The sequence below is a fragment of the Myripristis murdjan genome, chromosome 16 (genome assembly GCF_902150065.1).
Source record: "Myripristis murdjan chromosome 16, fMyrMur1.1, whole genome shotgun sequence".
NCBI lineage: Eukaryota > Metazoa > Chordata > Actinopteri > Holocentriformes > Holocentridae > Myripristis > Myripristis murdjan.
The window spans coordinates 12,963,069-12,977,370 of NC_043995.1; the positions used below are offsets into that span (position 1 = coordinate 12,963,069).

General features: G+C 41.8%; 1 protein-coding gene across 1 annotated transcript; it reads right to left on the reverse strand.

Moving 5' to 3' along the window:
- Window positions 1-7,481: 7,481 nt before the first annotated feature.
- On the reverse strand, window positions 7,482-9,693 carry kcns2 (potassium voltage-gated channel modifier subfamily S member 2). The gene has a single exon (XM_030072438.1). It carries the CDS (start codon window positions 9,691-9,693, stop codon window positions 8,254-8,256), a length of 1,440 nt encoding a protein of 479 aa, XP_029928298.1. The 3' UTR covers window positions 7,482-8,253.
- Window positions 9,694-14,302: the final 4,609 nt, after the last annotated feature.

The following is a 14,302-nucleotide window of genomic DNA, read 5'->3' on the forward strand; positions in this document are numbered from 1 at the left end:
CTGGACATGTCTGTGGCTAACTAATCTGAGCAATTTATGGGGTCTCCCTGATGAGCAGCAGTGCAACATTAGACTCCGTAGAAATGGAGTGAGGGAGTATCTCTCCTCCATGAAAGTGTTCCTGTGTGGCAGCTTCACTCCAGACCATGGGTGAAAGGACAGAGGGTGCCTTGCTCCTCCACCCAAGTGTTCCTGTGTGCCAGTCAGCAAGTGGCCCAAGACTCTGGACCAGACCATCCCTGATTCACAATAGGAGAAGGGAAGGTGAATAGGCTGCTAATTGTGTGTGTGTGTGTGTGTGTGTGTGTGTGTGTGTGTGTGTGTGTGCGTGTGCGTGTGCGTGTGCGTGTGCGTGTGTGTGTGTGTGTGTGTGTAGTCAGAAGCCACTTATATTAGCCTTAGTAATATTTATTAGTATGATATTTTTTGTAATAAGCCATTTTACCTTTGGACTCATCTCTGCCCACTTGTGTCTGTGTGGTGTGGCCTGGGGATTTTAACACAAAGCACAACCTTGTGAGATCATTTGCGCAACTGATCTGAAATTTAGACACATTTATCTGCAGCATGTGCGGCTTCAGAGAAGCTTTGAATGAACTTGAAGTGAAGAGGGGGTGAAGAGGAGGATCTTATTTTCAGGCTGCTATAGAAATTTAGAAAGCTCAAACCAGGAAGTAACAAGATTGGCTCTAAATGGAAAGTGACCTACAAATGATGACTGTCACATTTCAAGTGGTAATGTTATTGCAACAAAGTGAATGTAATAGTGCTTAATGTAGTGGTGAGAAATAATAATAACATAATATAATAGGAAATGATAGCATAATAAAGAACAGAGCAAAATATACAATAGGACTGGAGACTCAATTAAGAGCTTCATGAGAACACTCAAAGGAATTAGTGATAAAACAGTCCTATCACAATTGTCAAAGCTCAGAAAATATTTGTATTGATATATTTTAGACATAGGTACAATGATAGTGGCCCAAAGTGATAAAAATTCTTGCTAACAGATGAAAAAAAATGTCAGGATGAGAGACTGGCATCTATTGAACATATTCTGAGTTATCTGAAGGCCACGCTGAAGCTTTGCTTGTTTCCATAATTACTGTTTCATTTTGACAGTGCAGTCCCTGCGGAGAGGCTGCAGCACTTTTGCAGTACAATGCAAACACCAGGTGGATTTCAAAGGCAATTAATCACAGTAGACAAGGTACAGCACTGCAATTATAACAAATTAGGCAATTATCACCATTCCCCAATGCTAGTGGGGAATGAATGTAGCCTTTACTATTCAGAGAGCTGATGATACAGGAAGATCGATAGCAGAGGGGATGAACAGAGAAGAGGGAGTAAGGTTGCAGTGCAAGGAAACAGAATAGGCTGATTAAGTTGACATTATGACCCATATAGAGCTTTTACTCCTGCTACCCTGAGATAAAATCTGCAAGGAAATAGTCCTAGTTTAGTCTATAGTTTCTCACATTCTGTATTGTCTCTGTAAAACTGACAACAGATGACATGCTTCTGTATTATTTGAATAGAATATTATGTTCTATTACTCACCGGGGTTGCAAGCTGAAAAGATTTAGAACTCATGACTTTTAATGAACCATAAAATGTAGAATTGAAAGACAGCTAACTTCATGAACAACCATCTGGAATGCTTTATAACAGTGAAATGCTAGTGCATTTTAAACAATATTTCCTATCGTCCCTCACAATATCAGAGCCTTACAGTTGATTCAGTACTGCAGGATTCTGCAAATAGTTCTTTTTCCAAGGGCACACATCTTCAGATATCAGTGGTGTCTTAGGTGCTACCTTTTTGTTTTTAGTGGCATCCACCAATCGGGCTCAGGTGGTCTGCCACAGAGGCTCTCAGATAGAGTGCTGTTTTAGCTTTACAAATCAAACCGTCTGCTCTGCCACCCTTGGCAGACCATGAGCGGAAATTGACTCCGGAAAGAAGTAATAACATACGCACATGTGTGCGTGCACAGACACAAACACACTCTATATGCACTAACATATGCAAAAATGTGGAGACACACACACACATTACACACCCCGACAGAGAGATTGGCGCTTGTCTATCAACACCCCGTCTCACTTTGAAGTTTGAAAAAGTCTGATTGTGTCTGGCCCCAGGCAAGTTCAAGGCATCTGTCTGTTTAGACTATGCTCTAGCCTTAACAGCCTCACCCCACTCTAAAGCCTAATAATGGATCCAATCTCAGTCTGTCTGACTCTGTATCACCTCTGGGAAGAGGGGCTGTCTGAGCAATACCTATAGCTGTGCAGACACAATGGTGTGTGTTGGCATGAATGCATGGTATCGTGTGTGCGTGTGCATGTGCTTGTGTGTGTGTGTGTGTGTTTCACCACACCAGTTGGGACTTAGGAGACTTTCCCTTACTGTTAACTGACATGCAGGTTTATGACCCTTTGCTTGATCAGAATACACAGTGCCCTCCCTCCTCTCTGGGTAACTGGCTAGGGTTAGAGGGTCACGGCATACAGAGATACTGTCTCATTCTCAGTCCTCATGAGATAATGGATGTCTTGTTATGTTTCCATCAGGGCTGCAGGCACCACCGCTATTGAATCGGAGTGAGTCATGCTCCCAGTTTTAAAAGAGAAGGGTGACAGAAGTGTGAATTATGAGTAAAAACATCTTGGTGATGTTGTGGTAAAGAGGGCACTGTCTGCGTATGTTGTTGTTGTGTTTTTTTTTTTTTTCATACGATTTCTCAGACCTGTATTATTTCATTCAAGACTGAACAGGAATGCTGATCTTTTTTATGTGGGTGGGAGCAGCCTAATGCATTGGTAATGTAAAGGGGTTGTCCTTGGGAGAATTCAGGTGGGTTCCCAATGGATGAGGAATAACTTTAAATTTAACTATAATTTAAATCATTAGAAATTAAATCAGAAACAGAATGTATAGGACTGACTATTCTCAATACATTATCTCCCTCTGCAGAGTATGCAGAGGGAGTCTAATGTGTGATATTCAGCGGTCTGTGACTGAAATTGTTTGAGAATCTCTAGTCTAATGGTTTGTGAGGCAAGGCTGCAGCTGGATAGTTGAGTAAATTCCTGGTCCAGCTAAAAATATCCAAAAAGAGGAAATTAACAAAAACTGATTTCCTTCCCTAAACTGTAATCAGTCATTTGCCTTTGCCAACCCCAGGTTGTAAGTATAGGTGTCTGTGAAACCTTCACTCTTCCAAGTATTTCCACAAGACATTGCTGTGAATATGAATGTTATCAGGTCAGGTAAGAGTTAAAATCCCTTCCCAGATCTAAGAACAAATGAGATCATCAAGGGCTCCATCTTGACGGTAGTGCCGGATCTTGCAGTTAGCCTGATATATAAAGGCTTACATAATTAAAGGGTCGGCATTTACTACGGCTCCTGTGCAATCCAAACAATAATAAAAACCCCAAAGTACACCATTAGGCTTCCCGGCTGTTAAAAACAAAATGCATTTTCAACCTTTTAGTCCATTTCAACAAGATTGGATGGGGTGCTTTAATGAAAATCTGAGAATTGATATTCATAAAAGTTATTGGTAAAAGGTAAAAAGCTTTTGCTAAGTGTTGCATTGGGCCATTTTGCACCGTCCATTATTATTCTGTGTGAACGCAATGGTAATTTAGGTCCCAAATCATCTATCTCTCTTGATGAGTCACTTAATGGCACCACATTGAGAGCTGTATAAAAAGAAAGCACATAAATGGTCCCATTTGTGTAGTTTTATTGTCCTCCAAAAGTTCTTTGATGTTAAAATGCCTCTGGATGCTTTCTGTCCTGTCACTGGCTTTATATTTTTGGTGTTGTGCTAAGTGACAGGTTCCATGCTGCGGTTTCATTCTGAATTAATGTTTTGACATGTTGTGATTGTAATGCATTTGAAATAAAAGAACGTTTGTGAAATACCTAAATTACAGCGAGTAATAGCTGTTACAATTGGAGTAAATGGAACGATAAATGTGTGACATTTTTAACCATAGCTGTACTATTCCAAGCCATTTATGCATGGCAAAGCAGCACCAAAAGATGTACATGGACAGTAATGCAATACTTAACAAGCGCTTTATCTCAAATGCAAATGCCCCACTTGGCCTGTTGGTGGCACTAGAGGGAAGGTCATGGGGTCATCAAAACTGCCAAGTTTCATCCACTAGCCTTTTAGAATGTTGTCACTAAATTTCAAGGCAATCCACTGAATAAATTCTGAGATACACTGTTCTGAACCTAATTGCTGAATGACCAGCCAACTGACTTGTGACTTGTAGGGAAGGGAATCAGAAGTCTGACATATTAATACCAAAAGAAGATGGCTATATAGTAAGTACTGCAAAACCAACATGTCAATAAAGTCTTTCTTCTTTACAAATATCCCCTGTTATTTTTGCACTATAAGCCAAACCAGAGAAACCAAGAATACCATTATTTTAGATTTTCCAAGGGCGACATTGAGGAATAGGTACATTTAACCTCATTCAGCTTTACCTGTGTCTTCATTTGCATAGCATCTGTAGGCGATAATTAGTTATGCCATGATCCATGTAATGAGCGAGAGATTATTTTTGTAAATGTTCACAGATGAGACATGGTGGGAAGAGGCAGAAAGGGGAAGAGAAAGAAAAGAACACACCGAGGAGATCCAATCTTCCCACACTGTTTAAAACAGAGATATAGTAGCAGATGGTAATGTGCAACAACATGGAACGCCTGCTTAGTAACAGAGTTTTATATCAGCAATACAGAGCAGACTGGAGGTGCTACTGCTGCAAGCTTGAATAGGTTCCCTATTAGACACACTGTCTGCTAGTGCCACATACACTCATATACAAATGTACATACTCCATGGGAACATTTAGTTCCTATTCTCTGTCATTGCTGTATTAATAATCTCACAATTCCCCTCACCCCTCCCCTTCTTATTTCTGTTGACGCTAAATCTGACATCACCCAAATGAACCGAATAAACCCAGGGTCACTTAACTTTACAGGAGACCAATTTTACATCAGAAGATGTTTGATCGAAACACACTGTTTTGATTCAGTAATTAATAATTCAAAAGAAATAATAATTAGCCTAATTATCACACTGATTTAAGCTCAGAGTGTAAAGACCAGTAATGAAAAAAACTCTCTTGAGCAATGTGCCTAATTCTCTATGAAGGGTCAAACACTCCATGAATCTTTTTGATGTATGCAAACTTTATAGCATCAAAGGAAACGGTCTGACTGGGGATTTAAGCCATGCTGGTTGCTGGTGTGAAGCAGGAAAACAGACGTTTGCCACTGCTGTCCTCTAATGACTTGATAGACCGTCTGCCATCTGTGTGCCAAGGGGGCCCGGGCCTTTCCTTACATCTATCACCACAGTCAGACGGTAATGATACAGATGGGCCACGGGGACGCAGCGAAGGGGCCAACCGTCTCCATCTTCCTCCTCAAGGGGTCACAGTGACCTACACACACACACACACACAAAGATGATCTGTCATACAAGCCCTGACTTTCTTAGGGTTGGATAAGATTAGTTAAATCTTGTAATGTTAGTTTATCCTACACCAGCAGTACATTTAAACTTTCCTCTCCCCACTTAGTTACTGTTCCCTAACCTTAGACGGAAAAGACTGACTCCTGTTCTTTATTGTTGTGTTCTTCTTGGTATGCTAAAATGTCACCCACTGTCACATTGAATTAATTTGTTATTTTTCTGTGGTGCTTTGGAACAGTGGTGTTTTGGACTTCCTCCTGGTGGAATTACCTTTAAAGGTTTTCAAGTAAACACTGGGAGACTGATATAATTGGCCTCTGAGGGTAAAGATTATTTCTAGTGAACACGCTAGAAATAGTTGGGAAACAACCAACAATATGTGAATCTCTCATTAGGAGTTTACAGTCTGCATGAACCTGTAGCTGATCAACGTCAGAAGTACCTCTGTGCTGCAAGGTTTTTCTCCTGTCATCCTGAATCAAGACTCTGTGCTCTGTTACAGCATGTTCACAATTTTAAAAGGTACACCACATTTTTGGTGTTTGCAGAGAATCTGGTGCACTTTGCATGAAGGTTGTCGTTATGTTATGTTTTCTCTCCCATCCTTGGCTATATAGGGCTCTCCAAGCATTTTCATGTCTAGGGCCCCCACTGTATGTAGAGAAAATTTGGACCACAAACCCATATTTGGTAAATGTCTTGTCTCATGGACTGCAGTGTTGTGGTGGTAACATATACTAAATGAAAAAATAGCAAACAAATCCCCCACCTCACCAAGGACTTTCAGGAGTCTCTGAACCCCAGCAATATCAGGCATTCCTCTGCTCATCTACACGTAATATCCTGGAGGCCGTGAATTTTAAATCATCCCTCAACCACTGTAGCAGATTACTTTGATTGCTGAAGTCATTGAAATGTGCATAAATGTATGATTTATGTTACTTGGGAAAAACAAAATACTCAAGTGATGAAGGCACTGCAGAGCTGTTTACAAAAACTGCTTTGATGAAAAAAATGTGGCTACATAGAATTATAACGATGAACTGTGTGGTCTCGGAGACATATTCTCTAGGTATTATCCATACAGTATATTGCAATCATTTTTAGAACTGGTTTCATGATGAATCTAGATCAATGTAGCTAACCGCACAGATATATGAGATGACGAAAGGATTGATTTTTGAAAGCTGTAGGCTACTTATATCAAATGTCTTTTATCCTTTAAACTGAAATCAATGCCACTAAGTGAGTGTTCTCAGCTGAATTCCTGCTACTGCCGCTGCAGTCAGTGAGTGGGACGTTCATTGCAATGTTGACCAAGAGCAACGAGAGGAGCAGATAATCTTCACTCCGTCTCAGCAGGACAACAAAACTCATTCAGTCCAGTGCCTAGAGGCTTGATGGAAAACACAGATGATATGCAGCTTGTTTTAGCAATTCATCTATTACTGTAAATTACACTGCTCTCATGGAGACAAACCGCTTGGGGAGTGGAACTCATTTTATCAAAAATGGACGCAACAGTGAAACAGTAATTGCCTATTTTGGTCTACTATTGTCATTATGCAGGGGTACCTGTAGCAATTGTAGAGCCCTACCTCTGTAATTGCACTAGTATTTTCCAATCAACCTCCTTTGGAGGTTAGAGTAGCAGTGTGGCAATAGTACAGAAAGCATGAAAAATTGCAGCTTATGTCAATTTGATACATCTCTATACTCCTTTTATTGATTAGCCAGGATTCATGCTTTAGTTCTTGTTAAATTTTTTGATATAATGATAGAACTATACATACAATTTGCCTGACATCTAACACATTTCTTATCAGTTTGACAAACAGTTGTATCTTTAAATGGCATTTACTTGCAAAGCACCCGCCATTTTATTTGTAACAGTTAATTATTGATAACAAACAACTGTTGTTTGCCTACCAAGATGGCTGTGTAGATAAGAAACTCCAGTACTGTGAATATGAATTTATTCAACATGTCAGCTATGAGTGGTTGTCACCATGCCTGTCAAACAGCATTAGGCTTTGTGTCATTCGCTACTTTAATTCACTTTTTCCCTTCTAGCTTACAAGTGCCTGTGCTATTATCCTGGTCAATATAACTGACTTAGGCTGACAATTAGGAAACATCAAGTAGACCGATACAATGCACTTAAGTTTTCCACCGCTTTAAACATGAAAAATGAGAAACTGTTAGGTGTTTCTTCTTTAATATAGTTTGCTTCAACCATACATCTGTTTGTTGCAACACCACAATAACATATCAACACTCTTTCATAAGAGATACAATTTAAGTTACTTCAGACATATTTATCACAACAAGTATAGCTGAAGGGTGGACTACATTTTCATTAGAACGACTTGTGACACCATCTACACGATTGTAAACAACTACTTGATTCACTGCCTTTTGATCCTATGTAATCAAATTGCCTGAAAGAAATTGTTTGAACAGTTGGCCTATCCGGTGAAATGCTGTAATAATGCACAGTGGAATATTATATTCAGGCTATCCAATACATTTGCTTGCTTTTTCATCGGGACTGACACACAGATCAACACGTTATTGCACTGAGCTACAGAGAGGCAAACGGTCAGTGGAAGGGAAGTGGGCTCTTGGGCCAGACGTTTCAGCACCCTGGACAGCTCCTCATGCAGCCACATGCCACAATGGATGAAAACTCTTCATCCCTCCTGATGGGGTGTCCTTGTTCAAAATTCTTTCAGTGTATCGATTCGTTTAGGCTGTGTTCACTTGGTGAACTTCGGCTCATGTTTGACAAGCTGGCCATAAGGGATTTGACTTTATGTGCGTAATAGTTCCTTAGGTTGACGGAGGGCAACTCTTTGATGCCCTCATCAAAATCACAGCTTCTCATTGCGATTTCCAGCTGTTTTTGTCTCTTGTAAAAGAGAGAGAATTTATTGAAAATGAGCGTGATCGGAAGCACAACCACTAAGATCCCGGCTAGAATGCAGGCCGAGGCGGTCAGCTTGCCCGCTATGGACACCGGCACTACGTCTCCGTACCCGACGGTTGTCATGCTGACAGTGGCCCACCACCAGCAGGCCGGGATGGTGGACAGATCCTCACTGTCCTCTTTCTCCACTGTGTAGGCCATCACAGAAAAAAACGAAACCCCAACGGCGAGGTAGAGAAGCAGCAGGCCCACTTCTTTGTAGCTGTTTCTAAGGGTGGCCCCCAGGGAACGCAGTCCCGTGGAGTGACGGGCCAGCTTCAGGATGCGGAAAATTCTCATCAGCCTCAGCACTTGTGCAACACGCCCGAGGTTGGCCAGTGCTGGACTGCTCTCCACCACCAGATTGATAATCAGTGTCAGGTAAAACGGGAGAATGGACACCAAGTCTATCACATTTAACGGGTGCTCAAAGAAATGCAGGAGGTCCGGCGCCACGATGAACCGGGCGACCAGCTCCAAAGTGAACCAGCCGATGCCGAAATGCTCCACCGTCTCGAAGCGGGGGTCCTCCGTGGGCCGCCCCTCATTGTCCAACAGGCTGAACTCGCTCATGCTGTTCATACACATCGTGGCGATGGAGCCCAGCACCACCAGGATAGAGAGGATGCTGATGATGCGGCTCGCCACTGAGTAACCAGGGTTGTCCAGCATGAGCCAGACACGCCTCCTTGCACTCCCCAACAGCTGCTTGTCAAACTTGGTCGCGTCATTGTAAAACTCCAGCAGCTCATCAAAAGATGAAGTGGTGCTCCCTTCATCGCTACGCTCATCCCAGTCCTCCCTGTCCGGGTCCATTTTCCTGCAGTGGTAGGTGCTACTGCAGCACGAGTCGATGAAGAACTCGTTGATGCCCCAGTACTCGATCTCCTGGCTGAAGGAGAAGATGCACAGCTCGGCCATGACATGCAGCCGCCCAGTGTTGTAGAAATTTAACACGTAGGGGAACAGCGCTGGGTTCCTGTCGAAGTAAAACTCCTTCTCCGTGTCGTCGTAGTCATCACAGAGCTCCAGTATAGACTCTTTGGACCGGCAGTGGAGAAGACGCGCTAGCCTCGTCTCGGGGAACCGGGAGAGAGTGTCCGATGGGAGACGCTTCTTGAAGCCGCCCACATTAATGCAGATGGCGGCATTGTCTTCCATGTGGGCCCCACCACCTGGTTCCCCCAAGACGTGACCTGTCATGTCTGGAGAGCAGGGCACACACACACACACACACACACACACACACACACACACACACACACACACACACACGTGCACAAAAACAAATACATACAGAGCGACCACATAGACACAGAAAAAGTATCAGAGAGAAGGTCGAACCACGCGCGCGCACGCTCGCACACACGCTCGCACACAGACAAAGCAAGAGATAACTCCACATACACATACATGCGCATTTAGGGAAAAACAGGAGGACAAAACCACACACAGAAAGAGAGAAAGAGGGTGAGCGTTATATTGTTTGAATGAAGCCACGCGTCAGGATGAAACCAACACTAGAAAGCTCTCTTCATCTCAGTTAATAGGACGCCTGCTTTTGAAGTAAACACCAAAGTGCTTGCCACTTGTTATACCCACTTGTGTCTTTTCTCACACGATTAACTGAAGAACATGTATAACATTCAACTTCGCCTTTTTTTTTAAGAGACCAAACATTCTAATAGCCTCCCTCTAAGTTGTAGGGGAAAGAAACTTACTTCAGAGTGCGCCTACTTGACCGAATACTCCTACACGAAGCCTCTGCATTTCAGCTCAGTTGATGGCATATTGTTCGCTATTTCTGGTCACACTGTGGCCCAAAAATAAAACGCAGAGCCCCCAGTTCCCCGGAGTCCATACAGGCGCTCCTTTGTCAGGTGGATCCGCGCAGCTTTGGGTAGAAGAGGAGGGAAGCTTTCCCACAGGCAGCGATGTCAAATATGATGTTTCCTCCAGACTGAAAAATAAAACGGTTCCCTCTTCAGATACACCCGAAGGCTTGTTGTACAGTGGGTTATGAATACATCCTGCATCAACTGGTCGTTATACCTCCTTCACGTATTATAGTAGCCTACATCTTCTCCGAGCTGTAGGAACTAATACACGCCCCGGCAGCGTCTTTTGTTTGTGCGAGGGAATTCCTCTCTCTCTCTCTCTCTCTCTCTCTCTCTCTGTATGTGTGTGTCTCAGTCTTTCTATCTGTTGCTGCGCAGCAACATGTAGCTCTCTCTCTCTCTCTCTCTCTCTCTCTCTCTCTCTCTCTCTCTCTCTCTCTCTCTCTCTCACACACACACACACACACACACACACACTCACTCTTTCCCCCTCCCTGCACCGCCCTCCCCAAGTGATCTCAGCATCTCCGTGGTGCTGAAAGACGAGGCGCAGCTCCGGGAGAAGGAGTCACCGACGAGCGCACACGCAATCCAGACACCCAGAGAGTAATATTACAGTGATGCCACTGCAGATAAAAATAAAGTCCGCTATCAACTCACTATTGAGAACCACAGAGAGACTGTTAAGTGTAATTTAACAGGAATATTACAGTGACACCTCGAAGGTAAAAATAAAGCATGTCACTATAAACGCAGAGTATCTGAAACAAAAAGTCTCGATGGGAACATAAACGGAATATTATAAAAACATTATAGAGACACCATAATAGCTGAAAAAAAGAGAGAGTTCAGTAATGTCACTATAAACTTGAGAACCACAGACACAAAATTCATATAATAAAAAATATTAGAGGAATATTACCGTGATAGATATGATGGGAACACAAGCATTTTGTCACATATATAAAGTTAAGTTCCGATAAGATTATTACTTCTCATAAAAGATATGAGAAATTATTACAATGGGAATATTATACAGATATTTATAGAAGATTAAAATACCATTAAGATACCGTTAAGATACCATGTTAAGTTCACTATAAACTCACCACTGAGAACCACACACACAGAATGTAATGGGAGCATTGCAGTGATTTTTCAACAGGCTGGCACTGGCAGCTACAATATAGACTGCTGTTGTTTTCTTGTAGGCTTCGTTATGTAAATGATTGGTGTAGTGCATATGCTAAAGGTTAGAATTGATTAATGAGTCTGGCTATTAGTCAAATGCATTTACTGGCATGCAGCGCGGATCAATAGAATTATGACATTTTAGCCAATGTCTCCCTTTTCTGTGAGTATTTGAGCTGCTGTTTACTAATCTCCTCTATTATGAAGGGATTGTGATATGTATAATCTAAGAATTTATCTAAGAATAAAACTGTATGAGCTTAGAAGACTGAATCATGTCTGAATATTCTTTTATCAAGCGAGTGCCAATATCATTAACAGCCTTGGCTGACAGAGCATAGACCCAGTGTTAAATGGCTTTGCAGAGCAGCCTTCCTTTTATTGATTAAGTGTTGAAGGTTTTGTTACATGTCCCAATGTGTCTAATGAAGGTGACAGCAGCTGCAGGCCAAAACACTGTGTTATACTGATTTTCATTGGTGTATGCTTGGTTATATACTGCCAGCTTGTGCAGTTAAGTCTTTGTCAGTGGGCAATTTGTACAGTCTTAAAAGCTGCATGATGACGCAGGTAAACTGGTGGTTCCACCCATTTCAAAAGTAACTGTTATATAAGAGTGTTTTTGCTTTGTGCTATTTAAGGCCATGAAACCTGGTGGCTCATTTTAGGTCTCAACCTGTAGATTAAGAACCACTAGGTTATAGCACTTCAACCACTAGTTGTGCTCATTCTCTTGGTCAATAAGAATTTAAAAGGCTTTTATAGCACCCATTGCTCCCTTAGGTCCTTACGCTGTTGCAAACATTTTTGTCTTTCATGTTTCCTATGTCATCTGCAGGTCTACCCTGCAGATGACCCTGCAGCTTTTTGTGGCCTCTGCAGCTGCAGAAATATTTCTCCATTTAACAGTATTAGAAACCATTTCATACTAACTGGGACGCTGCATAATATCATCGCAATAATCAAAACCTGTGCAGAGACATGCATATGCAACAGAAGGCAGCACACGCAGTTTACCACTAAACAATCTTTTTACCTCCAAAATGTTATTGTCAGGCAGACGGTGCATTAATATTGTATAACAGTTTTCCTCCAACGGTTGGAGCTGAACATGAGAATGTAAGCCCATGAGATTCCCTGTACAGATTGGATCTTCACAGTCATATTGAAACACTCCATAACCTCATTTTTTTGTGTTGTTGTGGTTTTGATGAACAGGTACAGCCCATGCTCTTCAGGTTCTCCTCGTAATATATTACAGATCATCTTAGAGGCCTCTGCAGATCTTCTACACCCTCACACAGCAGGTCTGTAGGATTATGAAAGCTTAACAAGAGCCTTGAAAGCTCGCACAGGCCCTCTCTGCCAATTACATTATTGTGAAATTACAGACTTTCTCCTATTAATGCTCCTACTTGTGCAATCCATCTTGTGGCTGTGTGGGCCTGTTGTGCTATGAATATAATCCTTTTTAGACTATCTGGGTCCTCATCCAGCAGGGTCTTAATGAATGCCTGGGTATCATCCTCTGCTCGCTGTGACTCCTTGATGTTTGTGGTCTTTATTACTCTAGTTATTCTACCTGTCATCATGTTTCCCCTAACTGTGTGGGAATGCTTTGTAAATTGTAATCCAATTTAGGCAACAACCATATACTACACTTTTGGACAGTGTTAAGATATAACACTGTGTAAGACGGCCTTCATATAAGCCACTGTTCATAGATTATACTGTTAAGCTATTACGCCAGTGTTTATTCTTTACTCTGCTGAGACCTGTTCTTTTTTTTTTCCATGTAGGATGTTAGATTAAGGCCTTGTTAAAATAATAGGGCCTGTTCCACATTTTGCCTGCAGCTCCAGCAGGTCTGAATGCTATCTCTGATGGCATACCTCCTCCGAATTCATTAGTGTGGGTGGAGAAGCTTAACGTTTATAATAATGAATGCCATTAGCGACTTCACAACTTTCAAGTTCATCAGCAGATTATTCACATCAGTTTCTTGTTGAAGCATTCCTTTCTCTTTTTTCATTCTTCTACTCCTACTTGGTTGAGTTTAATGCACTGCTTCACAGAGGAGGAACCGTTCCTCATAGCTTATTCCTCAACAAATCTCCACAGATCTGCTCCCTTACTGATGGCAGCCATTGCTCCTCAAAGAAACCATTCTGTCTTATTTTATCATTGTTCAGAAACTCCACGAAAGTCTGCAGTGTTCAGAGCAACACTGAGTGCTCAGTGATTTGAACTTGTCTCTGCTGTACTCAAATATGAAACAGCCTGATAGCCTGGCAATTCAATGAGCTACTAAACTTGAATGATGGAGCAGGCCTTTGCACTCCTGGCTGGTTTTCAAAAGCCAGAACTGTGACAGTGAAAAAGCATAGTCTTCAGAAACTTTTGGTGATAATAAAAGGACTCCTGTGTTTTAAATCATTGTCATTTAGTCGCTGAACACTCTTGGCAGCCTTTGCATTATCCCTCATTCTCTCTCACATCTCATATCTTCTGAGAGGGACTTTTGTGGGACGACATAATAAATTCAATCATAAAAAAAAAGACAGCTTTATTGTTTTGTCTCAGCCCTGACAGCTGAACAATAGAGAAAAGGAAATAAATGTGCTCAGAAAGAGAATGATTTATGACTCCAATTTCAAGGTCTGACCCTAAAACATAAAAAGTAAATTATATTTGCATATGCATATCATCTTTGCTCTCAGAATGTAATACCAACTTTCCTTTTATATTCATGGTTTTTAAATCCATGATAGATAGGTCACAAA